Source organism: Carcharhinus amblyrhynchos, chromosome 12 (assembly GCF_965287045.1).
Source record: "Carcharhinus amblyrhynchos chromosome 12, sCarAmb.v2.hapA, whole genome shotgun sequence".
Lineage (NCBI taxonomy): Eukaryota > Metazoa > Chordata > Chondrichthyes > Carcharhiniformes > Carcharhinidae > Carcharhinus > Carcharhinus amblyrhynchos.
In genome coordinates, this window is record NC_137335.1 from 13,718,954 (window position 1) to 13,744,149 (window position 25,196).

General features: G+C 47.7%; 1 protein-coding gene across 1 annotated transcript in view; it reads right to left on the reverse strand.

The window, feature by feature from the left end:
• slc24a3 (solute carrier family 24 member 3) overlaps window positions 1-25,196 on the reverse strand; it is a 344,477-nt gene that overhangs the window by 132,093 nt on the left and 187,188 nt on the right. The window contains exon 3 of the mRNA XM_080200075.1: window positions 12,848-12,924. Within this exon, the coding sequence (XP_080056201.1) occupies window positions 12,848-12,924 (77 nt within the window). The remainder of the gene's footprint in view (window positions 1-12,847; window positions 12,925-25,196) is intronic.

The following is a 25,196-nucleotide window of genomic DNA, read 5'->3' on the forward strand; positions in this document are numbered from 1 at the left end:
GCCGTGCTAAATTCTCCCTCAGTGTATCCGAACAGGCACCGGAGTGTGGCGACTCGGGGATTTTCACAGTAACTTCATTGCAGTGTTAATGTAAGCCTACTTGTGACACTATTAAGTAAATAAAAAATCTGCCCTTAGTCTTCTTTTCTAAAGGGTGGACAGCCTCCACCTTCTCTAACCTGTATATGTAACTGGAGTTGCTCATCCCTTCTCTTGTGAACCCCTTCTGCACTTTCTCTAACACTTTCACATCCTTCCCAAAACCGCCAGCTAGTTATCTGAGATTTGAGGAGGCGTAATATTATCACTGGACTATTAATCCAGGAACACAGCTCATGTTCTGGGGACCCGGGTTTGAATCGCACCCTGGCAGTTGGTGGAAGTTGAATTCAGTTAAAAATAGCTGATCTACTGGTGACCATGAAACCATTGTCGATTGTTGGAAAAACCCATCTGGTTCGCTAATGTCCTTCAGACAAGGAAATCTGCCATCCTTACCCGGTCTGGCTTTCATGTGACTCCAGAGCCAGTGGTTGACTCTCAACTGCCTTCCAAGGGCAACTAGGGATGGGCAATAAATGCTAGCCAGCCAGCGACGCCCATGTCCCATGAATGTATTTTAAAAATTCACTTTTACTAGTGGTGGACAATTAATGCTAGCCAGCCAGCGACATCCATACCCCGTAAATGAATGGAAGGAAAACTGCTGGGAGCTCAGGCATATCTTTGCTGGTCGTAACGGGATAGCGTGCTATAAGTTTCGAACTGAAAATCGAAAACCTGATGGGCCTCAGTGAAGATATGTTGGGGTAACAGTCGAGTGTGACAGCCCAGAATCGAACCCAGGTCCCTGGCGCTGTGAGGCAGCAGTGCTAACCACTGCGCCACCATGTCGGGAACTGAAGCCCATTCCATTGGGTCAGCCTGTAGGTAGTGTGTAACCATGATAAGGTCTCCCTGCACCTTCTTGGCTGCCCTGACTCATTCATTCAGAGTTGCTTACACTTGCCACAGCTTTCCCAGCCCATGCCCCCATGGTTGACCATGGGGGGCAAAGAATACCCATTAAAGGAGACAGCTCGTGACCACAGATGCCCCCCTCCACCAACTGTCCTCCCTCTCCCATCCCCCCGCCAATGTTGTCCAACAAAAGCCACTTGCAGACGAGGACTCTCACCAATCATTATTGGCCGAGTTCCGATGGCCTTGTATGGTTGACAGGCACTCCAGTGCTTGCAAGGCTGTTGGCGATAGGGTCTGTTTGCAGTCTGCTCCGTAATGTGGCCCAGTGGAGTGGCATTCACATCGAGGAGCCAGAGGCTGGCGAAAGGCCTCGATCACTTTCCTGAGACGTGCACGCTGATGGACAAAAAGTAGTGGGATAACATCTGCCATCTTTAGTGGACTAACGCCTTCTCTGAACATCTGGATAAAGACTGAGTCTTCTGTAGCTGGCCTTATCGTACAGGGATCCTGCCCGTGGATACAGGCCCTACACTGCCGCAGAAGCAGAACTGGGGAATGTACCACAAACAAGACTCTGGGCAAGCAGTGGACAGCGAAGGTGCTGAAATATTGTCACCTCCTCCCCCTTTTTCACTGCCAGAGCGTCACTGCCAAAAGCATTTACAAAACGATGCTGCTAAGGGCCACTCCCTCGCCACCAGCCACTTAGGTGAGAGTTAGATGGAGATTTTGGCATCTAATAGAAGCCCAGAATTGGACTTCAAAAGCCAAGATCAGCAGACACATTTAATCGCCATCCTTAATTTGTTCGTTCCAAATTAAAGCTCCTGTGTCAAAAATTTATTTGGACATTTGCAGCTTCTAATTGTTCAAATGGATTTTCTGTTCTCGTTCACGGCAGTGAGCAGAGGGAGCAAAACAAAACCAGTTCCTGTTCTTCAGCCTTTCCCAATGCTGTCCCTTTAGCAACATAGAAATACAAGCAGGACGAGACCAATTGGCCCTTTGAGCCTGCTCTGCGATTCATTTTGATCATCAAATGCAATGCCAACTCTCTCCAACTTTTACAGATGCCCCATAGAAAGCATTCTTTCTGGATATATCACAGCTCCTGCTCTGACCGAGCCCACAAAGAAACTACAAAGGGACGTGAATGTAGGCCAGTCCATCACGCAGCCATCCACTGACTCTGTCTACACTTCCCACTGCCTCAGTAAAGCAGCCAACATAATCAAGGATGCCATGCACCCCGGGGAGGCTGGAGCAGGGAAGGGGGATCTTTTCCCCGTAAATGGCGACTTCCCACTCGCCATCCTTTCAGGGTCTAGCAGGGAATCTCTGGCAATGCCTGGACTTTTCCAGTTGGTGTGGAGCCACACCGACCTCTCCACAGATAAAAAGAGCCCACCAACACTTCTACTTTCTCAGGAGGCCAAGAAAATTTGGCATGTCCACGTTGGCTCTCACCAACGTTTACAGATGTACCACGGAAAGCATCCTTTCTGGTTGTATCACAGCTTGGTCTGGGCTCCAGCTCACTCCAAGCCTGCAAAGCATCGTGAACGTAACCCAGTCCATCATGCAAACCAGCCTCCCATCTACACTTCCTGCTGGCTCAGGAAAACGGCCAGCATAAGCAAGGACCTCACTCACCCCGGACATTCTCGCTTCCTCCTTCTTCCGTCGGGAAAAAGATATAAAAGTCTGAGGATGCGTACCAACCAACTCAAGAACAGCTTCTTCCCTGCTGCCATCAGATCTTTGAATGGACCTACCATATTAAGCTGACCTTTTTTTACACCCCATTATGACTGTAATACTACATTCTGCATCCTCTCCTTCTCACCTATGTACTCTATGAATGGTATGCTTTGTCTGTATAGCATGGAAGAAACAATACTTTCCACTGTATCCCAATATGTGACAATAATAAATCAAATCAAAATATCCTGATCTTCCTTCCCCCCCATATCCCTTGATCCCTTTAGCCCCAAGAGTTATATCTAATTTCTTCTTGAAATCAGACAACATTTTGGCCTCAACTATTTTCTGTGGGAGCGAATTCCACACATTCACCACTCTCGCTGGGTGAAGAAATTTAGTTCTAAAAGGTTTACCCCTTATCCTGAAACTACGACCCCTGGTTCTGGAATCCCCCAGCCACCCTGTAGCATTGGCAAGCCTGGCAGGGGGAAATGGCTACCCGGTGCCTGAGACCAATCCGCTGTCCCATTTCCAACCGTGCTAACTTTGCATCAACAATCCACCTCCGTCCTCACCCAACGGGACCAATGTTGAATGTAATGTGATTAATAACAACAGCTCCCTCCATCTGTTCACACTATCCATCCTCTGCACTGAGCAATTGTCTCATCCTCTACAGCAGGGTGGGGACTTCAGCCGTGAGGGAAAGTGGCACTAGTAATTTACCTGATGGCTGAGAGGCATTGAACTCAATACTTCAGTTGTGAGAATAGATTGGAGAGGTTGGGACTGTTTTCCTTGGAGAATCATAGTATCCCTATAGTGCAGAAGGAGGCTATTCAGCCCATCGAGCTTGCATTGACAACAATCCCACTACACCCTCAACCCCACATATTTACCCTGCTAATCCCCTTGACGCTAAGGGGCAATTTAGCACGGCCGATCCCCCTAACCTACCCATCTTGAGACACTAAGGGGCAATTTAGCGTGGCCAATCCACTTAACCTGCACACTCCACTGTGTGGGGTTTGCACATTCTCCTCATGTCTGCGTGGGTTTCCTCCGGGTGCTCCGGTTTCCTCCCACAGTCCAAAGATGTGCGGGTTAGGTTGATTGGCCAAGCTAAATTGCCCTTAGTGTCCTAATATGTGTAGGTTAGAGGGATTAGTGGGTAAATATGTAGGGATATGGGGGTAGTTCTTGGGTGGGATTGTGGTCAGTATGAACTTGATGGGCCAAATGGCCTCTCTCTGTACTGTAGGGATTCTAAATTCTAAAAAATTTTAGGACATTATGGGGCAATTTAGCATGGCCAATCAACCACACATCTTTGGAGTGTTGGGGGAAACTGGAGTACCTAGAGGAAACCCATGCAGACATGGGGAGAACGGGAATTGAACCCGGGTCCCTGGCGCTGTGGTGCAGTTGTGCTAACCACTGTGCCATCAAAGGCTGAGAGGAGATTTGAGGGGAGCTGGTTAGGATAGACAGGGAGAAACCGTTCCTGCCTGTAAATAGAATCTTTTATAGTAAAACAACCTTTATTTAATAACACAGTTCAAATACAACTCCAACAAACGAAGCAGCTCAACTTTTAATTTCCTACTTATCACTGTTTCAGTTCCAGCTAAGCAACATTCCTCTTACAGAATTACAGTGCCACTTTAAATGCAGTTAGCAACCAAAAATAAACTTCCCATAACGCATGTAGATTTAAAGCGATTTGCAAAAGAAACAAATGTGGAGTGGGAAAAACTTCCTCATACAGCGAGTGGTTAGTGTCTGGAAGGCACTGCCTGAGAGTGTAGGGAAGGCAGGTCCAACTATGGCGATCAAAAGAGAATTGGTTCATTATCTGAATGGAGAGAAAATCAAAATGTCTGGATAACGGGGAAGAAAGGCAGGGGAGTGGGCCTAGCATTGCCGAGAGCCAATACAGAAATGATGGGCCAAATGGCACCCCAAACCCCCCCCATCCTTCCACCCTCCCCCAGTTGTGCTCTAACCATGCTATGGTTAACGATAAACGCCGGAATTCTCCGGCCATTCACAGCCCATTGCTAGTGCGAGCAGAGAACCTGGCGCCCACCCAAGCCTCCATCCGGTGCAGCGGGACCGGATAATCCCAGCTCCCCCTCTCCGCCAGCGCGAGGCCGGGGAATCCCAAAAGTTTGCGAAGTTTCCCTGGTTGAGACTACCCTGGGGAGGGTTTTGGTAATCGAGAATGCCAAGAGTGTCGGAGCTGCTGCCTGCAGAGCACATGTGACCCCGAGGCCCTGGTAGACCAGACCTGTTTGCACTTATATTCCTTGATATGCTGGTTTGTAATCTGGAGCTTGTACAACGGTTGTTTGAGTACATCTCGTCTGACACTGGATTTAAACTAGAGGGAGTCAATTTCAACTGCACCAGCCGCTATGGAGAGAAGAGGGGGGGGGGAGGAAGAGCTTCTAAAATATGTAATTATCTTCCTCTTAAATATGCGCCAAAAATCAGCACTCACCACATTTACTGGAACGCATGCAGATGGGCTTTCTGAAACTACATACAATGAGCCTTAATTTTTTAATTTTACGCCTGATTGTGATGAAGCAGCTTCAACTCGATACCATTGAGCAGCGCGGGTTTAATTACTTTCAGTTGCAAATGAGGCACAAAAGGCTCTCCTTCAGGTGGGAATGTGGAACATTTTGTTGTTTTCAATCAATGGTTGAACGGTTGCAATCAGCTTTAAGACGGGGGATTACAGTCAGCCAGATATAAAAAATATTGTTAAATACAAGGCGGAATGACTCCCCGCACCCTCCCCCCCACCTCCAGTGCTCCGTTTCCATAGAAACGGGCCTGGCTCGGCCTAGTGTCCAGGCCCCACTCGCCTGGGATTAACCATGAGGGTAAGGGTGCAACATTCCGAGTTTTAGTGATGCGTCGCCATAATAAAATGCCCCAAATTCACTTCCTCACGTTTTATAAGGAGGGCAAAGCTAAGCAGCATTAATCAAATCATCTTCTGCAATCTTACTGGGCCAGATTTTCTGATTTCAGCAGCAGCACAGTGGCACAATGGTTAGCACTGCTACCTCACAACGCCAGGTTCGATTCCCAGCTTGGGTCACTATCTGTGTGGAGTTTACGTGTTCTCCCTGCGTCTGCGTCGGTTTCCTCTGGGTGCTCCGGTTTCTTTCCATAGTCTGAAAGATGTGCAGCTTAGGTGCATTGGTCGTGCTAAATTCTCCTTCAGTATACCCAAACAGGTGCCAAGCGTAACAACTGGGGGATTGGTGCATTGCAATGTTAATGTAAGCATGCTTGTGAGACTAATAAAGTAACTTTAAACTTTATATGGAGGCGTGTGCCAATGTACCTTTGTTTTAATTTATTTATTAGAGATACTAGTAGACCTACATCAATACTGCAATGAAGTTACTATGAAAATCCCGTAGTTGCCACGCTCCGGCGCCTGTTCAGGTATTGGTGGTTAGCACTGCTGCCTCACAGCGCCAGGGACCCGGGTTCAATTCCAGCCTCAAGACATCATCTATGTGGAGTCTGCACGTTCTCCCCATGTCTTTGTGGGTTTCCTTTGGGTGCTCCAGTTTCCTCCCACAGTCCAAAGATGTGCAGGTTACATGGATTGGCAATGCTAAATTGACCCTTAGTATCCAAAAATGTGTGGATTAGGTGAATTGGACATGCTAAATTATCTTGTAGTGTCCAACAACTATGTAGGTTAGCTGGATTAGCCATGGTAAATGGACGAGTTTGTGAGGATGGGGCGGGGAGTAGGCCTGTGGTAAAATGTTCTTCTGGGGAGTCAGACTCGATGGGCTGAATGGCCTCCTTCTGCACTGTAGGGATTCTATGGTTCTGTGGGCAGTGGGCTGGGAAGCTCAGACTATTGTGTTGGGAAAATAAGGAATCCTGATCACACAAAAGTGAGCTCCAGCCTCTTGAATTGGAACAGTTGTTAGCCAATGAACCCCATGATATGAGCATTGGTTCTACCTGCCGCATGTTTTGATGGAATATGCAATGAAAAGTGAAATATTTTTCTAGAACTGTACCTTGTTAGGGTCCTGGACCAGAATCCCAAATTATATCAGGAAGCAAGACTAGATCCGAACATTTCTTCTATTTTGGTGTAAATGGTGAGGATACGATGTTTCCCAACATGAGCAATTTCATCAAAAAATTAGGAATCTTTTATAGTAAAACAACCTTTATTTAATAACACAGTTCAAATACAACTCCAACAAACGAAGCAGCTCAACTTTTAATTTCCTACTTATTACTGTTACAGTTCCAACTAAGCAACATTCCTCTTACAGAATTACAGTGCCACTTTAAATGCAGTTAGCAACCAAAAATAAGCTTCCCATAATGCATGTAGATAGCCTTGAAGCTTACAGAGAGAAAATGAGTTTCAAAGCAACTAACCCCAGCCAGAACTGAAAAACCATTTCTCTGCTACAGACCAAGTTCCTCCCATTAATCACAGCATCATGTGACCCTGCCTGGCTAAACCCACCTTCCGTTCCTTCAATCAAAACCCCAGCGGACTTTTTTTTGGTAAATGGAAGTCCATTAGTTCTATTTTATAAAATGCTACATAGCTAAAGTGAGTCATTTTTCTGCTCTTTCAGCACCTGAGCTAAATGTTTGCCAGACACGCCGACTGCCTGCAGAATAGAACTGAATCTGTAAACAGTCCCCTTAAACATAAATATATATTTATATATACATCTATAGCAATAGAACACTATCATTACAACCTCCCACAAGTTGGACAAACAACAGAACCAAACAAAGCCAAAACTCACACCATATTCTCACTCTCAAAGACATAAACTAGCCTCCCAACACAATAAGTTAACATCTTCATCTTCAAATCCAAGTTCATCCCCAGCCTCATTGAACCTCTCCAGCTTCCTTCCACCTTTCCAAACCTGAGCCTTCCCATCATTCCTTCCACCTGCCACAAGTGGCACGTGGGGCGGCTTGGTGGCACAGTGGTTAGCGCTGCCTCACAGAGCCAGGGACCCAGGTTCGATTCTGGCCTCGGGTGACTGTGCGAAGTCTGCATGTTCTCCCCATGTCTGTGTCGACTTCCTCCAAGTGCTCCGCTTTCCTCCCACACTCCAAAGGTGTGCGGATTAGGTGGATTGGCCATGCTAAATTGTCCCTTAGTGTCCAAAGATATGTAGATTAGGGGGATTGGCCATGCTAAATTGTCCCTTAGTGTCCAAAGATATGTAGATTAGGGGGATTGGCCATGCTAAATTGTCCCTTAGTGTCCAAAGATATGTAGATTAGGGGGATTGGCCATGCTAAATTGTCCCTTAGTGTCCAAAGATATGTAGATTAGGGGGATTGGCCATGCTAAATTGTCCCTTAGTGTCCAAAGATATGTAGATTAGGGGGATTGGCCATGCTAAATTGTCCCTTAGATGTGTAGATTAGGATGATTGGCCATGCAAAATTACCCCTTACTGTCAGGGGATTAGCAGGGTAAATACATGAGGTTACAGGGATAGGGCCTAGATGGGATTGTTGTTGGTGTAAGCTCGATGGGCCAAATGGCCTCTTCTGCACTGCTGCAATTCTGATTCTATGATCGATGGGGAAACCTTCACTTCCCTACCCGCTGAGACTCTTTTCCATAAACTCATCCAATGCTTTGCGTCTAATTCCTACCTTGCAAACTTTATCTCAAAGCACATTTGGAGAGAGTTTCATTTTGCTCTTCCCAGCTCTCTCCCATTTAGGAACCTTCCTCCTCCCTTACTTGGGGAGGTTTGCTCTACTGAAGACTTTTTCTAAACCCGAGATGTTATTCACCGAATTATAAAATCCCTACAGTGTAGAATGAGGCCATTCAGCCCATTGACCCTGCACCAACCACAATCCCCACCCAGTAATCCTATGTATTTACCCTGCTAATCCCCTTGACACTGAGGGGCAACTTAACATGGCCAATCCACGGTGGCACCTTGGTTGGTGCTGCTGCCTCACAGCGCCAGGACCTGGGTCCAAATCCAGCCTCAAGTCACTGTCTGTGTGAAGTTGGCACATTCTCCCTGTGTTTGTGTGGGATTCCTTTGGATGCTCCGGTTTCCTCCCATCATGCAACAATGTAGGGGTTAGGTTGATTGGCCATGCTAATTTGACCCTAGTGACAGGGGGATTAGTGGGGTAAATATGCGGCGTTACGAGAATAGGATCTGGGTGGGATCATGGTCGGTTCAGACTCAATGGGCCGAATGGCCTCCTGCACTGTAGGGATTCTACAAATTCTCCAGACTCGCACGTCTTTGGAGCGTGGGAGGAAATCAGAGCGCCTAGAGAAAACTCACGCAGACATGGGGAGAGTGTGCAAACTCCACACAGACAGTGATCCGAGGCTGGAATTGAAGGCGGGTCCCTGGTGCTATGAGGCAGCAGCGCTAACCACTGTGCCACCATGGGACATTATGGGGCAATTTAGCAAGGCCAATCCACCTAACCTTTGGACTGTGGCAGGAAACTGGAGGAAACTCACGTAGACATGAGGAGAACACGGAGAGTCCACACAGACAGTGACTCGAGGCTGGAATCGAACCCGGGTCCCTGGTGCAATGAGGCAGCAGCGCTAACCACTGTGCAATCATGCCACCCCCAAACGGGATTAGGGTGCAGTGCAGGGAAGGGGCAAATTCAGCTTGGTTCTCCCTCTCGATTAGTCCTTCCAGTGGTATTTGTGTGTGGGCTTTAACTGGGCCCAGGGAAAGATTGCCCTGGCCGCAATATGGCTGCCAAACGCTGGGATTGTCTCCTCTCATCAGCGTCTCAAGCTCACACTTAGGGATTGCCAATTGGATTAGCTCTCAGCCAGTCAGCAACATCTGGGCCTCACCATGAGTGACTGGTCTCAGGGGAGGGGAAATCAAGCGGAGAAAAAAAAATCCGTTTCCTTGTCATGCAATTTATTGATGTTTTTTTTTCCCTCAGTCCTTCCTTCAATCTGGCTGCCCAAAGACCTCAACAATTTGAGAAGCAACAAAAATAGTCTGAAAAGAAAGATCTTACAGTTAATCATAATTCTGAGTCTGATTTACAAAGGGCTCTACTTAGCGAGACTCTTTCCTGATTGTGTTTCAAGTGGCTTCCCAGGCAAAGTGGTGGGTGGAGATTAAAGATGATTTCTGTGAACTGCAGATTACAGTATTCTATGAGAGATCGGAGCAGAACTAGGCCATTCAGCCCATCGAGTATGCTGTGCCATTTGATCATGGCTGATAAGTTTCTCAACCCCATTCTCCCACCTTTTCCCCTTCGATCCCCTTACCAATCAAGAACCTACCTCTGTCTTAAATATCTTTTCACAAAATGCATTTTTTTTTACATTAAGCTGGAAAGTCTTTGAATTTGACTGTCTAAATGACACCCACACAGGTTGGATTTAAATAATAGCTACCGGGGCTATCACTGTAAGAGAGAGGAAATCTACAATGTCAGTGTTAAATTATCAATCCCAATATTATTGGCTCTGAAAGGCTTTGGGGTTCAATGTGTCTAGTTTGGTTCCACCACATCAAGTTAGCCAAAACAACAAGTTGGTATTCACTGGTCTCGCACGTCCACCCTGCCAGCGAGAATGGAGAATGTGCCACCCACCGCAAAATTCTATTCGCAGCAGCAGCGGCACTGGAGAATCTCAGCACTTGGGCGAAGTCGGAGAATCCCAGCCGCAGGCGAGGTTGGAGAATACGAGCTGCAGGCGAGGCCGTAGAATCCCAGCCACAGGCAAGGCTGGAGAATCCCAACCATGGGCAAGGTCGGAGAATTCCAGCCGTGGGCAAGGCTAGAAAATCCCAGCCGCTGGCGAGGCTGGAGAATCCCAGGCGTGGACGAGACTGCAGAATTCCAGCTACAGGCGAGGCTGGAGAATCTCAGCTGCGGGTGAAGTTGGAGAATTCCAGCCGTGGGCAAGGCTGGAAAATCCCAGACGCTGGCAAGGCTGGAGAATCCCAGGCGTGGGCAAGACTGCAGAATTCCAGCTACAGGCGAGGCTGGAGAATCTCAGCTGCGGGTGAAGTTGGAGAATTCCAGCCACGGGCGAGGCTGGAAAATCCCAGCCATGGGCGAGGTCAGAGAATCCCAGCCATGGGCGAGGCTGGAAAATCCCAGCCACGGGCGAGGTCGGAGAATCCCAGCCACAGGTGAGGTTAGACAATCCCAGACGAGGGTGAGGCTGGAGAATCCCAGCCAGGAACGAGGTTGGAGAATCCTAGCCATGGGCGAGGCTGGAGAATGCTTACCAGATTCTTTTGTCTTCTGGTCCTGAGAGGACAATCTGAAACCATCTGCGATTTGCAAATGTAATCCCAGACAAGCAGAGGGGAAAAGCTGTTGAGGTGGCGATGGCATAGTCATTAGACTAGTAACCCAGGGTAATGCTCTGGGGACCCGGGTTCAAATCCCACCATGGCAGATGATGACATTTAAATTCAGTAAAACTCTGCAACTAAAAGACTAATGATGACCATGAAACCATTACCGATTGTCACTCATGCCCCTTAGAGAAGGAAATCTGCTGTCCTTATCTGGTCTGGCCTACATGTGACTCTAGATCCACAGCAATGTAGTTGACTCTCAACTGCCCTCTGAAGCGGCCCAGCAAGTCACTCAGTTTATGGAATCCCTACAGTGCAGAAGGAGGCCATTCGGCCCATCAATCCTTCACCAACAACAATCCCACCCAGGGCCCTATTCCGTCGCATTAACCCTGCTAATCCCCCTGACACTAAGGGGTAATTTACCATGACCAATCCACCTAACCCACACATCCTTGGGAGGAAACCGGAGCAGCCGGAGGAAACCCGCACAGACATGGGGAGGATGTGCAAACTCCACACAGACATTGACCCAAGACTGGAATCAAACCCGGGCCTCTGTCGCTGTGAGGCAGCAGTGCTAACCACTGTGCCACCGGGGTGCCCGCAAGGGCAATTAAGGTTGCAAAAAAATCGCGGCATTGCCAGCGATACCCACATCCATCAAAGAATAACACGATCTTTAAAATTAATTTAACTTGAATTGCTTCAGCTGCTTTGGCGGGATTTAAACTCATGCACACAGTACTACCAGTCCAGGCATTAATCCAGGAAGATTATCTTCATACGGAAGATGGTATTAATGCTGGAATAATGATCCATGGATGAAAACAGAGAAAGTTGGAAAGACTCCACTGCATCTGTGGAACTAACATTTCATATCCACATTCCATGAAAAATATCCCAGCATTGGGAAAAGCTAGTGTGACCAAATAGACAAGGCCTGAGAAACTAGGCCGAACATAAAACTGGATATTTTAAATTAATACAGCTAAAAAAAAAATCCTCTCATGAAGTTATCACAGGTCAAAAGTCAACAGAGACACATCCCAGAACCATCTTGTATATCAAACAGGGATGCTTCACCGTATCAACAGGGAAATCATCATGAACCGAACCCAGATCTCTTATATAATGAACAGAGAGGCTCAGGCTTTACAATGGAAGAGTTGCTATGGCCCAAAACCCATCAGGAGGTACTCAGCCTGGACACAGTATGATTATGTATTCCCTAGTTTAGGCCTGACTCCCTACTATTAAGGAGATATGTACAACTGGGGTGACCTGGTCTAACCTCATTGGGTGTTGTCACCGTCTCCCCGCCCCCCCCAACTCTCTGTCCTGTCACCCCATTGGCTGAAAGCCAGGGAAACGTTGGATGAAGGAAAGAGAAGGATTAACACAGCCATATTCAAGACAAACTCCAGTGCAGGCACCGCAAAACCCGCTGTGACCTGGGACAAGAGATCCACCTTCATGCTAAGAGGACCCTGAATTCATCTGTCGCCTTAAACTCAGTGAATTGAATCCAACAGCCCAATCGACTTCACCAGACCGGGTAATATCTATTTCTCAGGCAATTAGGCTAGTTTGGAGAAAGTTAACTAAATCTGTTGTATAAGAATTGTTTCTTTAATCCGTGAGTGTTTTTTAATAAAGCTAATGTTGAACCTCAGCCCTTTACCTGTCTCCTAAAGTAAAGGCACTTGAGTAAGTGCAATAAACGGGTCGAAGTGTCTGTGCAGAATATTTCACACTAGTTTCTCACACTCGGGTTGGGGTGTCTGAAGGAAGCTGTGACTTACACAGAGCAGATGGAGAGCGATGGCCCCTTGTCTCCGTTCCTTGTTCGTAAAGATGTCAGCGGGGAATTCACGGAGAGCTGGAAGTGAAAATCAAGCAGGTGAATTCATTTTACCCAAACGCCATTCAAAACAAAACATACACTGAATGTGCACAGCTTAGAGAGGCCTTGAACAGGAGGTTAGAGTGCCGAGGCTAAAAGCTGGAGCTCTGATCCATAACGCTGCCACCAGGTTGCACAGTATTGATGAAGCTACTTTCATACCTCACCCTTCCTCCCTCCTTGCCATCCCCCATTCCATTAAACTGTGTCTTCCCCCATTTAGCTCGGAAGGAGGTACAGTTTTCTTGGCATATATGTGCGACAGGAGGTAAAGAAGGCAAATATTGGCCTGCAGGAGCAAGGGATGTCTTGCTGCAATTATACTGGGCTTTGGTGAGACCACGTCTGGAGTACTGTGTGCAGTTTTGGTTTCCTTATCTGAGGGAGGGTGTTCTTGATATAGGACAGAGTGAGTCATAGAGGTTTACAACAAGGAAACAACTTGTCCATGCCGAGTGTAGGGAAGGTTTACCAGACTGATTCCTGGGATGGCGGACTCAAGTATGGGGAGAGATTGAGTTGATTAGGATTGTATTTGCTGGAATTTAGAAGAACGAAGGGAGGAATCTCATAGAAACCCATAAAATTCTAACAGGACTAGACAGGGTAAATCCAGGAAGGGTGTTCCCAATGGTTGAGGTGTCAAGAATCTGGGGTCACAGTCTGAAGATATTCCTTTTAGGGCAGAGATGAGGAGAAATTTCTTCACCGGTGGGTGACGAATGTGTGGAATTTACTACCACAGAAAACAGTTGAGGCCAAGATATTGTGAGAGGAATTTTCCAGTCCCGCCCACCAAGGGAATCGTAGTAGCCGGGATGATGGGAGATGGACCATGCAAAGGTCCGCTGACATGGGGATTTTCCAGTTTTGGGGCGAGCACGGCTGGAAAATCCTGCTCTGTATGTTTTCAGGAATGTGTTGGATTCAGCTCTTGGTGGGGGGGGCAAAGGGGATTACAGAAGGTGGGATCAGCTTACTGAGTTGGATGATCAGCCATGATTGCACTGGATGATGGAGCAGGCTTGAAGGGCAGAATGGTCCACTGGCTTCTATTTTCTATGTTTCTACACCCCAGAACGCACTTCCCGCCGACACGAAGGCACAACATGGACATGAAGGCCTGACTGGCTCCCACAGGAAGGAGGGCGAGTAAATTCATGACCGAGCAACATGCCGTAAAACAGATGCCAGATTTTCCAGCCACGCTTGACTCCAAAAAGGGAAAATCCTGCTCGAGGTCAGCGGACATTTGCACAGTCCGTGTCCCACCCTCTACGATTCCCACGGCAGGCGGGACGGGGAAATTCCGCCCCATGTCTTGGCACGAGTGTGACGTTTTCCATCGAGGTACAGCCAGCCTCGCCGCTTTTCCCAGGTGAGATTACCAATTGTTGAATGGCAAATAATTCTCAGTCACATTCTTGTAAGATTACCCCACTCAAGATGACTCCCCCCTCACCTCTCTTTGACCCCTAGTGCCCTCAAAAGAAGAGTGATTCGAGTCTATATACAGGGGTGAAAGGTCAACCCACCCAAACGTCAGTCAGTCCTTAACATTCTCTACGTCATAGTTTTAAAGTCTGAAGTTTACTTATTAGTGTCACAAGTGCGCTGACATTAACACTGCAATGAAGTTACTGTGAAAATCCCTGAGCTGCCAAACTCCAGCGTCTGTTTAGGTAGCTACACTGAGGGAGAATTTAGCACCTAACCAGCACGCCTTTCGGACTGTGGGGGGAAACTGGAGTCCCCAGAGGAAACCCATGGAGCCACGGGGAGAATGTGCAGACGCCACGCAGATAGTGACCAAGCTGGGAATTGAACCCAGGACCCTGGTGCTGTGAGGCAGCAGTGCTCACTACGATGCCACCACGCTGGCTGCATTGGAACTTAACAATACAAAGAATGAGAGAGACTAATAATTGAATATTAATCTTTCAGTACGCAGGAATACATTGACAATAACAAGTAGAATGAAAATGTACTCTCATCACATCTCCATGCATTTCCTCTCATATATTGTTCATAGCTCTGATTCATTTCTAAACTCCTGACAGTCAGTTATATGGCAAATTTGTTTTTGATTTTTGGGGAAATTTTCCCATCCTGCCATCACGGAAAGTGTAGCAGGGTGGTGGGGGGGGAGGGGAGGGGGGTGTCTGACCATACAAAGGTCCATTGACGCGGGCAACATATTCTGGTCTTGGGGTGAGCGAGGCCGGACAACCCACGATTTGATTTGATTTATTATTGTCACATGTATCAACGCACAGTGAAAAGTATTGTTTCTTGCGTGCTATACAAAGCATACTGTTCATAGAGAAGGAAAGGGTAGAGTGCAGAATGTAGTGTTACAGTCATAGCTAGGGTGTAGAGAAAGATCAACTCAATGCGAGGTAGGTCCATTCAAAAGTCTGATAGCAGCAGGGAAGAAGCTGTTCTTGAGTCGTTTGGTACGTGACCTCAGACTTTCGTATCTTCTTCCCAATGGAAGACAATGGGTGGGATTTTATGGCCTAGCTCGTTTTGAAGCTGTAAAATCCCACCCGATGTCAACGGACCTCTCCATGGTCCACCCCTTGTCTGCTCCGATTCCTATGGCAGGCAGGGCAGTAAAATTCCGACCAGTATGTCCGGAGTTTGCGGGGTCCTTGATTATGCTGGCGACTTCTCCGAGGCAGTGGGAAATGTGTTCGGAGTCAATGAAGGAGAGGCTGGTTTGTGTGATGGACTGAGCTTTGTAGTTCCTTGCAGTCTCGGTCAGAGCAGGAGCCGTACCAAGCTGTGACACAACCAGAAAGAATGCTTGCTATGGTGTATCCGTAAAAGTTGGAGAAAGTTGTAGCGGACATGCCAAATTTCCTTAGCCTCCTGGACAAGTAGAGGCGTTGGTGGGCTTTCTTAACTATAGCATCAGCGTGGAGTGACCAGGACAGATTGTTGGTGAGCTGGACACCTGGGAACTAGAAGCTCTCAACCATTTCTACTTTGTCCCCATTGATGAAGACAGGTGAGGAGGGATGAACCAACTCTCTCTGTCTTTATTCAATCTCCTTTGTTAATTGCAACAAGATTTAATATGAAAAGGACCCCTTTTCGCCAATACGCTTCCTCCCGACCCAAGATTTATGTCTCAAACGGAGGACATTTAGCCAATTAGTTGCACTACAAAGTTGCATCGAATGGTCTTTGATGTGGAATGGGTAAAGATCAAGGTGGCATCTCAGTGCCCAGATGCCAGTGTGGTGCCTGGTACGCAGCGGGTCTGGAAAAAGAGGGCACGGTCAGGAAGGAAGGTAAATGGATCGAGGTAACATTCCAGCAGCAGCAGGGCCGGGGGAGAACTCGATACGGTAGCCGCGCTGCTCATTTTCCCAACACAAGTCCAAAAAAAACACAAAGGGTAAACTGGAGAATGAGCGCAAAGGTCCCCGATGGGGAATGTTGATCCAAAAATAGAAAGAAAGAATGTGCGCTGCTGTGCCTTTGATGGTCTCTGGACACCCTGTTCACAGCCAGCCGAGCACTGATTTTATTTGCCGAGTTCATCTCGGGAGGCCCTCTGCTAGAATTTAATTAGAGCAGGAAGCAACGCTAATAAAAATAAAAGAGCAATGAGGCTGGGGGGAGGGGGTGGGCCGCGAGACGGACCATTCAACTAAAGTCTACTCCTGGGGAATGGAATGGGGTGGGGGAGGGTGGCGAAGGCTGCAGACGTGATGCTTTTCGAGCACCCAGATGGAAATAAATGAAGTAAAATGAACAATTTTGCAATTTCTCTCTCCGTCTCACGTTAGGGTGACTGCTGTTGTGTCTGCTATTTAATTAAAATGGTGGCCTTGCCATGAACCTCAGACCTGCATAAGGTGGTTCCCCACTGCAAAAGGATTGCCCGAGAGTCTTAACGTCGATAATTCCCAACTCCTGGGGCACTCTGTTGATCAAATCGTGTCGGCTATTCTGAAATAGAGCTTCAAAATTCTTACAACCCGTGTGTTGGCGAGTTGTAAAACATGTTTGACGTGGGTTGTTTGGTTACGAATCACAGGGTAACGGTGGCACTGTTGCCACAAGGATGGCCATTGTTGCCGGGGAGACCAGCATCACCCCTGCCCGCCCCAGCGCCTGCGATACGACACAGCGGCAAAAGATGTTGGATTTCCCTCATGCGTAGCTTTCGCTGCCGTTTTACCAGCTCTCCCGCCTCACCCATAGGCCGGGATAATTCAGCCCTCAGAGTCTACTGGTCTGGTTGGCAGGGGAGGGCAGTACACCACGATGATTAACGAGGTGGCCAACTAAGTGTGGGGGAGGGGTGGTCATAGGTAGGTGGCCGTGCCCAAAGGCCCCAGGGATACGCCCAATCCTAGATCCATGCCAACGGAGCAGAGCAAGATCTTAATACAACCCAGATCCTTCACCATTCCTAATCAAGGGCATTACTCCTGTCTCAAGGCATCCCCATTAACACTGTAAGCACAGTCATCAACCGGAAAGGACTTTAAATCAGGAACTGGGATCCTGAGAGAAGCGATGTTTCCCTTCAAATGCTCAGTCCATTGTGTCAAACACTGGTCGCTGGTGGCACTGTGCCAATGTCACTGGACTAATAATCCAGAGACCCAGGATAATAGAAAGCTTGGTTGGCACGTGACCTCAGACTTTTGTATCTTTATAAGATCCCTAAGTGGATAAGAAGGCCGTTCGGCCCATCGAGTCTGCACTGACAACAATCCTACCCAGGCCCTATCCCTGTAACCCCACATATGTACCCCGCTAATCCCTCTAACCTGCGCATCCCGGGACACTATGGGCAATCTAGCAACCAAACTCGCACATCTTTGGACTGGTGGGAGGAAACTGGAGCACCTGGAGGAAACCTACGCAGATACGGGGAGAAAGGGCAAGCTCCACACAGACAGTGACCCGAGGCTGGAATTGAACCCAGGTTCTTGGTGCAGAGGCAGCTAATCAACACCTTAGTGTCAGGGGGGACTTAGGAGGGTTACGGGGATAGGGCCTGAGTGGGATTGTTTGGTTTGCTTTGAATTGACTTATTATTGTCACGTGTATTACTATACAGTGAGAAGTATTGTCTCTTGTGCTATACAAACATACCGTTTGTTGATTAGGGAAGGAGAGGGTGCAGAATTTAGTGTTACAGTCATAGCTAGGTTGCAGAGAAAGATCAACTCAATGCGAGGTAGAGCCATTCAAAAGTCTGACGGCAACAGAGAAGAAGCTTTTGAGTCGGTTGGTGCGTGTCCTCAGACTTTTGTATCTTTTTCCCCATGGAAGAAGGTAGAAGAGAGTGTGTCCGGGATGCATGGGGTCCTTGATTATGTTGCTTTCCCGAGGCATCGGGAAGTGTAGACGGAGTCAATGGCTGGGAGGCTGGATTGTGTTCAATATTTTGGCCTCAGCTGCTTCCTGTGGTAACGGACTCCACAGGCTGACCCGCTCTCGAGGTGAACACCTCCAGATATTTAACGGTAACACATCTGTGTGCCAGTTAATCACCATTGTGGCTGGGCTGTCGGCTGGTGCGTGACCTCAGGCCTCTGCATCTTTTTCCTGACGGAGGAAGGTGGAAGCGAGTATATTGTAGGTGCAGGTTCAAGGGGCTGAATGGCCTCTTTCTGCACTGTAAGGACTCTATGATTGCGTGACCGCGATGGGTGAAGAGCAGTTGGGTGCATAGAGGGGGATAGTTGTGTCAAACATGTTTCAAAACATCCAGGCACGTATCCAACCAAATTTGGCAGCTGTGGGCCTCGCCGCAGCACAGATTTCTTTATTGAGTGACTTTTTGTTTTGAGTCTTCGCTTTTTTTTTACATTAAAACAGAGACAGAAGGAGTAAATCTGCCGATCCGGTCATGGGTCGTGAAAGTACAAATCGTTGCGGCATTACCCAATGTAGGCAGATCTCTGCGTGATTTATTAACATGGTGAAAGATTGTGGAAGAGCTTACTTGTGTCGCCAGCATCCACAAGGCGAAGGCCATATAAAGATGAAAGGGATGATGTCTATCCCCGCTGCTGGCAGGTTCGAAACACTGCTCTTGAAGGCCAAAGAAGATAGCATCTGTTTCATTAAAACCCAAGCCTTTTTCCACTTAATATTCCCGCTGGCTGCTGCTATCACCTCTCCGTGTTTTCCAAGTTCTATTTCAAGGCACCTCACTGACAGGGAAAGAACGCCGGTGGATTCGACAACGTTCTGTCTGCCCCAGTAACGAGACACCCAGAACCCAGGAGGGTTTGATCTCTGGCCAGCAAATCTCGCCTTTGAGGTTTGCTGCCGCGAGCAGGATTTTAGGGCCTTGCTCGTCCCAAAGCCATAAAATATCCTGCCCTGGGTCACTGGACCGTCCTACTGTCCACCCCGCTCCAATTCTGTGGCAGGCAGGGCGGTAAAATGCGGGCCCACATGTTTAGGCTGGAGGGGGTGAAGAAATAAGTCACCCCGGCTTCATCACGATTTGGCGCTCTCTCAATCTACCCATAATGGACAGAGGCCATTATAAATATTGTCCACCACCACCCCCCCCCCGCGCCCCGATTCCCATGGCAGTCAGGGGCGTAAAAATTCTGGCCTATTTGTTGGTGTCACAAGTAGGCTTACATTAACACTGCAATCAGGTTACTGTGAAAATCCCCTAGTTGCCACCCTTCAGCGCCTGTTCGGGTACACTAAGGGGCAACACAGCATGGCCAATTCACCTAACCGGCGCATCTTTCAGCTTGTGGGAGGAAACTGGAGCATCCGGAGGAAACCCACGCAGAGAATGTACAGTCTCCGCGCAGACAGTGACCCAAGCTGGGAATCGAACCCAGGTCCCTGGCGTTGTGAGACAGCAGTGCTAACCACTGTGCCACCGTGCCGCCCCTAGAATGTGAATAGAGGTGGAAAGACTCTTCCCGCTCAAAAAAGACAATAGGACTAGGGGGCACAGCCTCAAGATAAAAGGGGGGCGGTTTAGAACGGAGTTGAGGAGGAACTTCTTCACTCAAAGGGTGGTGAATCTCTGGAATTCTCTGCCCGTTGAAGTGGTGGAGGCTGCCTCGCTAAATATTTTTAAGATGCGGGTTGATGGGTTTTTGATAGGAGAGGGGATTAAGGGTTATGGGGAGAGGGCGGGAAAGTGGAACTGAGCAGCGACAGATCAGCCATGATCTTATTGAATGGCGGGGCAGGCTCGAAGGGCTGGATGGCCTACTCCTGCTCCTATTTCTTATGTTCTTATGTTCTTATGACCCATCAGGAATGCACAGTTAAGACACATTATTATAAAAGTGACCAGTACTCGTTCTTCCATGATGTTTGCGTAAACAGAATTCCTGGGAATGATGAGATAACGTTAACGTTTTGCTTGCTTTTGCTGTTTAAAATCTTCCACTTCAGAGGATAACGTAAATAGAAGAAATACTAACTGGGACAAAGCAGGCTGGCACAGTGGTTAGCACTGCTGCTTCACAACACCAGGGACCCAGGATCGATTCCCCGCTTGGGTCACTATCTGTGTGGAATCTGCACATTCTCATTGTGTCTGCGTGGGTTTCCTCCCACAGATCAGGCTAAATTCTCCCTCAGTGTACCTGAACAGGTGACGGAGGGTGGCAACTAGAGGATCTTCTCAGTAACTCCATTGCAGTGTTAATGTAAGCCTACTTGTGACACTAATAAAGAAACTCAAACTGAAACATTCTACCCACTATAAACATGAGGGAAGCCAAAGTTCACTTCGTCACCTTTTAAGGCATCCAACTTTCGAGCTGCTGAGATCTGAAATACGTCCGCCCCCCCCCCCACCCGAGCCTCTCTCCATCCCCTTGCTCTGTTACAATATGCCTTCAAACCCTATCACTAATCAAGCTTTTTGGTGACTAGATTATGTGACTCAGTGTCATTTACTTGTTTTAATAATAAGATCATAGATATTGGAGCAGAGTTAGGCCATTCAGCCCATCAAGTCTGCTCCTCCATTCAATCATGACTGATGTGTTTCTCAACCCCATTTTCCCCGTAACCTTCGATCCCCTTATTGATCACGAACCTATCTATCTCTGTCTTAAGCACACTCAATGACCCGGCCTCCTTCTGTGGCAATGAATTCCACAGATTCACCACCTTCTGGCTGAAAAAATTTCTCCACACCTCTGTTCTAAAGAGTCGTGTCTTTACTCTGAGGCTGTGCCCTTGGATCTTAGTCTCTCCTACTGATAGAACTTGCCTCCTCTCTGCCCTTCATCACCGATCTCCTTGGCCTCCCCGAGATCTGTAACCCACACAACGAGGTCCGAAGGCACCCAACTGATATCAAATCACCTCAACGTCCACATAATGTATAATAATTCACAACTGTTTTCAAATCACTCTGTGAAGCCACTCAGGACATAATTAAGAAGGCGCTATATAAATATAAGTTGTTGTCAAAAACTTATTTTATTTTACCATTCGCAGGCAGAATGTTTCCTTGAACTGAACAGGGCGTATAACAGGACTGACTTTTGGGCTGCGTAGTTAGATTACATGGACTCAAATTTTCCAAACAGCGCTTCATCTGAAAATCTGACCTGTTCCTATTACGGCTTGTCACAGAGATTGGTTAGATGCACAAGATAAAATTCTCATTCCGCGGTGCAAAATCAGAATGAATCGACTGCGGTGCTGCTCAACAGAAGGGGACCTGGATGAAAATAGCTTTTATTCTATGCATCATTTGTGATTTAAAGGAAAACTTCTAACTTAAAGGACCAGGAATGATTCTGAAACTTCCAATACTAACCGCCGTCTAGTTTTTAAAGCAGACATCTCCTTTGGGGGTGGAATCTTACGGCCTCACTCGTCCTGAAATGGTGGCACAGTGGTTAGCACTGCTGCCTCACAGCGCCAGGGACCCGGGTTCAACTCCGGCCTCGGGTCACTGCCTGTGTGGAGTTTGCACATTCTCCCCGTGTCTGCGTGGGTTTCCTCCAGATGCTCTGGTTTCATCCCACAGTCCAAAGGTTAGGGGGATTGGCCATGCTAAATTGCCGCTTAGTGTCAGGGAGGCTCGCTAGGGTAAATCCATGGGGTTGGGGCCAGGTGGGATTGTGGTCGGTGTAGACTTGATGGGCTGAATGACCTTCTACACTGTAGCATTCTGTGATTGTGGATTGTTGGGAAAACCCCATCTGGTTCACTAATGCCCTTAAGGGAAGGAAATTTACCTGTTCGGGTACATTGAGAGCAAACTTAGCACGACCAACGCAACTAACAAGCATGTCTTTGGGACTGTGGGAGGAAGCCGGAGCACCCATGCAGACATGGAGAGAAGGTGCAAACTCAATACAGACAAGCGACCCAATGCCGGTAAGATGTTCTTTTGGAGAGAGTCAGTGCAGACTTAATGGGCTGAATGGCCTCCTTCTGCAGTGTCGGGATTCTGTGGTGCTATGCTCCCAGCGCATAGGACTGTTCACTAACAGGACGGCTGGTCTGTCAGCACCTAGCGCCCTCCCTCTATTGTTTAAATGGAGGAAATTTCTGCTCGTCCAACATTGCAAACGGGACCAAAATAATGAGCGAGGCGGGAGAGTGGGAGCAACTGGGTTGCTCTAGCGGAGAGCTAGCATGAACACATTGGGCTGAATGGCCGCCACCTGTGCTATAACAACTTTGCAGTATGTGGGTTAATGTGGAAGAGATTTTTTTTTAATGTATACACAGGATGTGTCATTAGTTTTGGATGGGGAAAGTATTATCAGTACAGAATGGACAAAATACCAACTATCAGCGTAGAGAAGCAGTGACAATTGGGAGTCAGGTTGCCAACTGTGGTTAAGCAAATTCCCAGAGGTTTCATGGAGCTCCTGTCATAGAGTCATAGAGGTTTACAGCATGGAAATAGGCCCTTCAGCCCAACATGTCCATGCCGCCCTTTGTTTAAGCCAGTCCCAATTGCTCTCGTTTGACCCATGTCCCCCTATACCCATCTTGCTCATGTAACTGTCTAAACACTTTTTAAAAGAAAATTGTACCCCTCTGCTACCACCTCTGGCAGCTTGTTCCAGACACTCACCACCCTCTATGTGAAAAAATTGCCCCTCTGGACCCTTTTGTCTCTCTCCCCTCTCACCTTAAACCTATGCCTTGTAGTTTTAGACCCCCCTACCTTTGGGAAAAGATATTGACTATCTAGCTGATCTGTGTCCATCATTATTTTATAAACCTCTATAAGATCACCCCTCAGCCTCCTACGCTTCAAGGAAAAAAGTCCCAGTCTATCCAGCCTCTCCTTATAACTCAATCCATCAAGACCCGGTAGCATCCTAGTAAATCTTTTCTGCGCTCTTGTCCTGAGAGATTGACAACATGTTTGTGGACACTGGAATGGGGAATTAAATCCAGCTTCCCATTCAGTCATTGCTTAATGAGAGTCTCAGTTAAGCAACACTTACGTTCACAGTCTATTTCGAACAATTCAGTACAGGTTTGTGCTAGTTTCCCCCCTGAGGTGTGGGATAAATACCTCACCATGGGATATTGTGGTTTATTGTATTCACAAAAGGCCTCATTTCAAAAGTATTCAAGGTGAAATAAATTGTACAGCTCAGTATTTAGCTGGGCAGAATTTTCAATCCCTGTAGTCATTGTAAATTTGTCATCATAACTGGGACCTGATACAACGTACGGGAAATTCTATTCACGTATTTCCCTGAATAGACCAAATCCCCACAAACGCAGGACACGATAACCGTGGTACGGCGGCACAGTGCTTAGCACTGCTGCCTCACAGCGCCAGGGACCTGGGTTCAATTCTGGCCTCAGGTCACTGTCTGTGTGGAGTTTGCACAACCTCCTCTGTGTCTGCATGGGTTTCCTCCGGGTACTCCGGTTTCCTCCCACAGTGTAAAGGTGTGCGGGTTAGATGGATTGGCCATGCTAAATTGTCCCTTAGTGTCTTAAGATGAGCAGATTGGGTGGATTGGCCATGCTAAGTTGCCCTTTAGTGTGCCAAGAGTGTAGGTTAGAGGTTTTAGTGGGGTGAATGTGTAGGGTTACAGGGATAGCACGGCAGGATGAGCTTGGCTAAGGTGCTCTGTCAGAGAGTCAGTGAAGACTCGATGGGCTGAATGGCTTCCGCCTGCACTATAGGAATTCTGTGGGCTGACTGAACTAACCGTGTTCCTACACTTTGAACAAATGTATATTCAAGTTTGAAGAGCATCATTGCATGAGTATAATCTGATTTGAAAATGTGATTAAGACGTAAATATAAGGAGCTGGCTTTGTGTGTCACTAACAGTGCCAAATTGGTCATTTTGTTTTGAAGGTTCTGGGTCCATTTCATATTGCAACACTGCAGCTTATAGCTTCTTTAAACTTATTAGGGAACCAGACTTCCCCTCATGTCTCAGAAGAATGAGCTTGCAATGAGCGGTGGCACAGTGGTTAACACCGCTGCCTCACAGTGCCAGGGACACGGGTTCAATTCCCAGCTCGATGGATGGAATGGCTGCCTTTTGCAGTGTAGGGATTCTTTGGGACTTGTTAGCTCACTTCAGTGGGCAGCCAAGTGTCAACCACATTGAGTCAAAGGACTTGCAGCACAGAGTCCCTGCCTCTGAGACAGAAGCTCTAGGTTCGAGTCCCACACCAGAACCTGATGGTCATGGAAGGGGTGTTCATAACGTTGCCAGGTTGATTATCAACCTGTAAGAACTTCCAATAGGCGTATGGTAGGCAGTAAGAATGGGAGAGTCCCCTGGTTAGCAAGGATCCCGTGTTTGGTCGCTGCAGCACCGTAGCAGGTTGTTCAAAAAACAAATGTGTCGAGTATAGGGCTAATGGGAGGTCTCTGAATAGTGTGGATGAACAGAGGGATCTAGGTGTATGTGTACATAGATCCCTGAAAGTTGGGAATCAAGTAGATAGGGTTGTTAAGAAGGCATACGGTGTCTTGGCGTTTATTGGTAGGGGGATTGAATTTAGGAGTCGCAGCGTCATGTTGCAGCTGTACACAACTCTGGTGCGGCCGCACTTGGAGTACTGTGTGCAGTTCTGGTCCCCACATTATAGGAAGGATGTGGAGGCTTTGGAGAGGGTGCAGAGGAGGTTTACCAGGATGTTGCCTGGTATGGAGGGGAGGTCCTATGAGGAGAGACTGAGGGATTTGGGGTTGTTTTCGCTGGAAAGAAGGCGGCTAAGAGGGGATCTTATTGAAAAATATAAGATGATTAGAGGTTTAGATAGGGTGG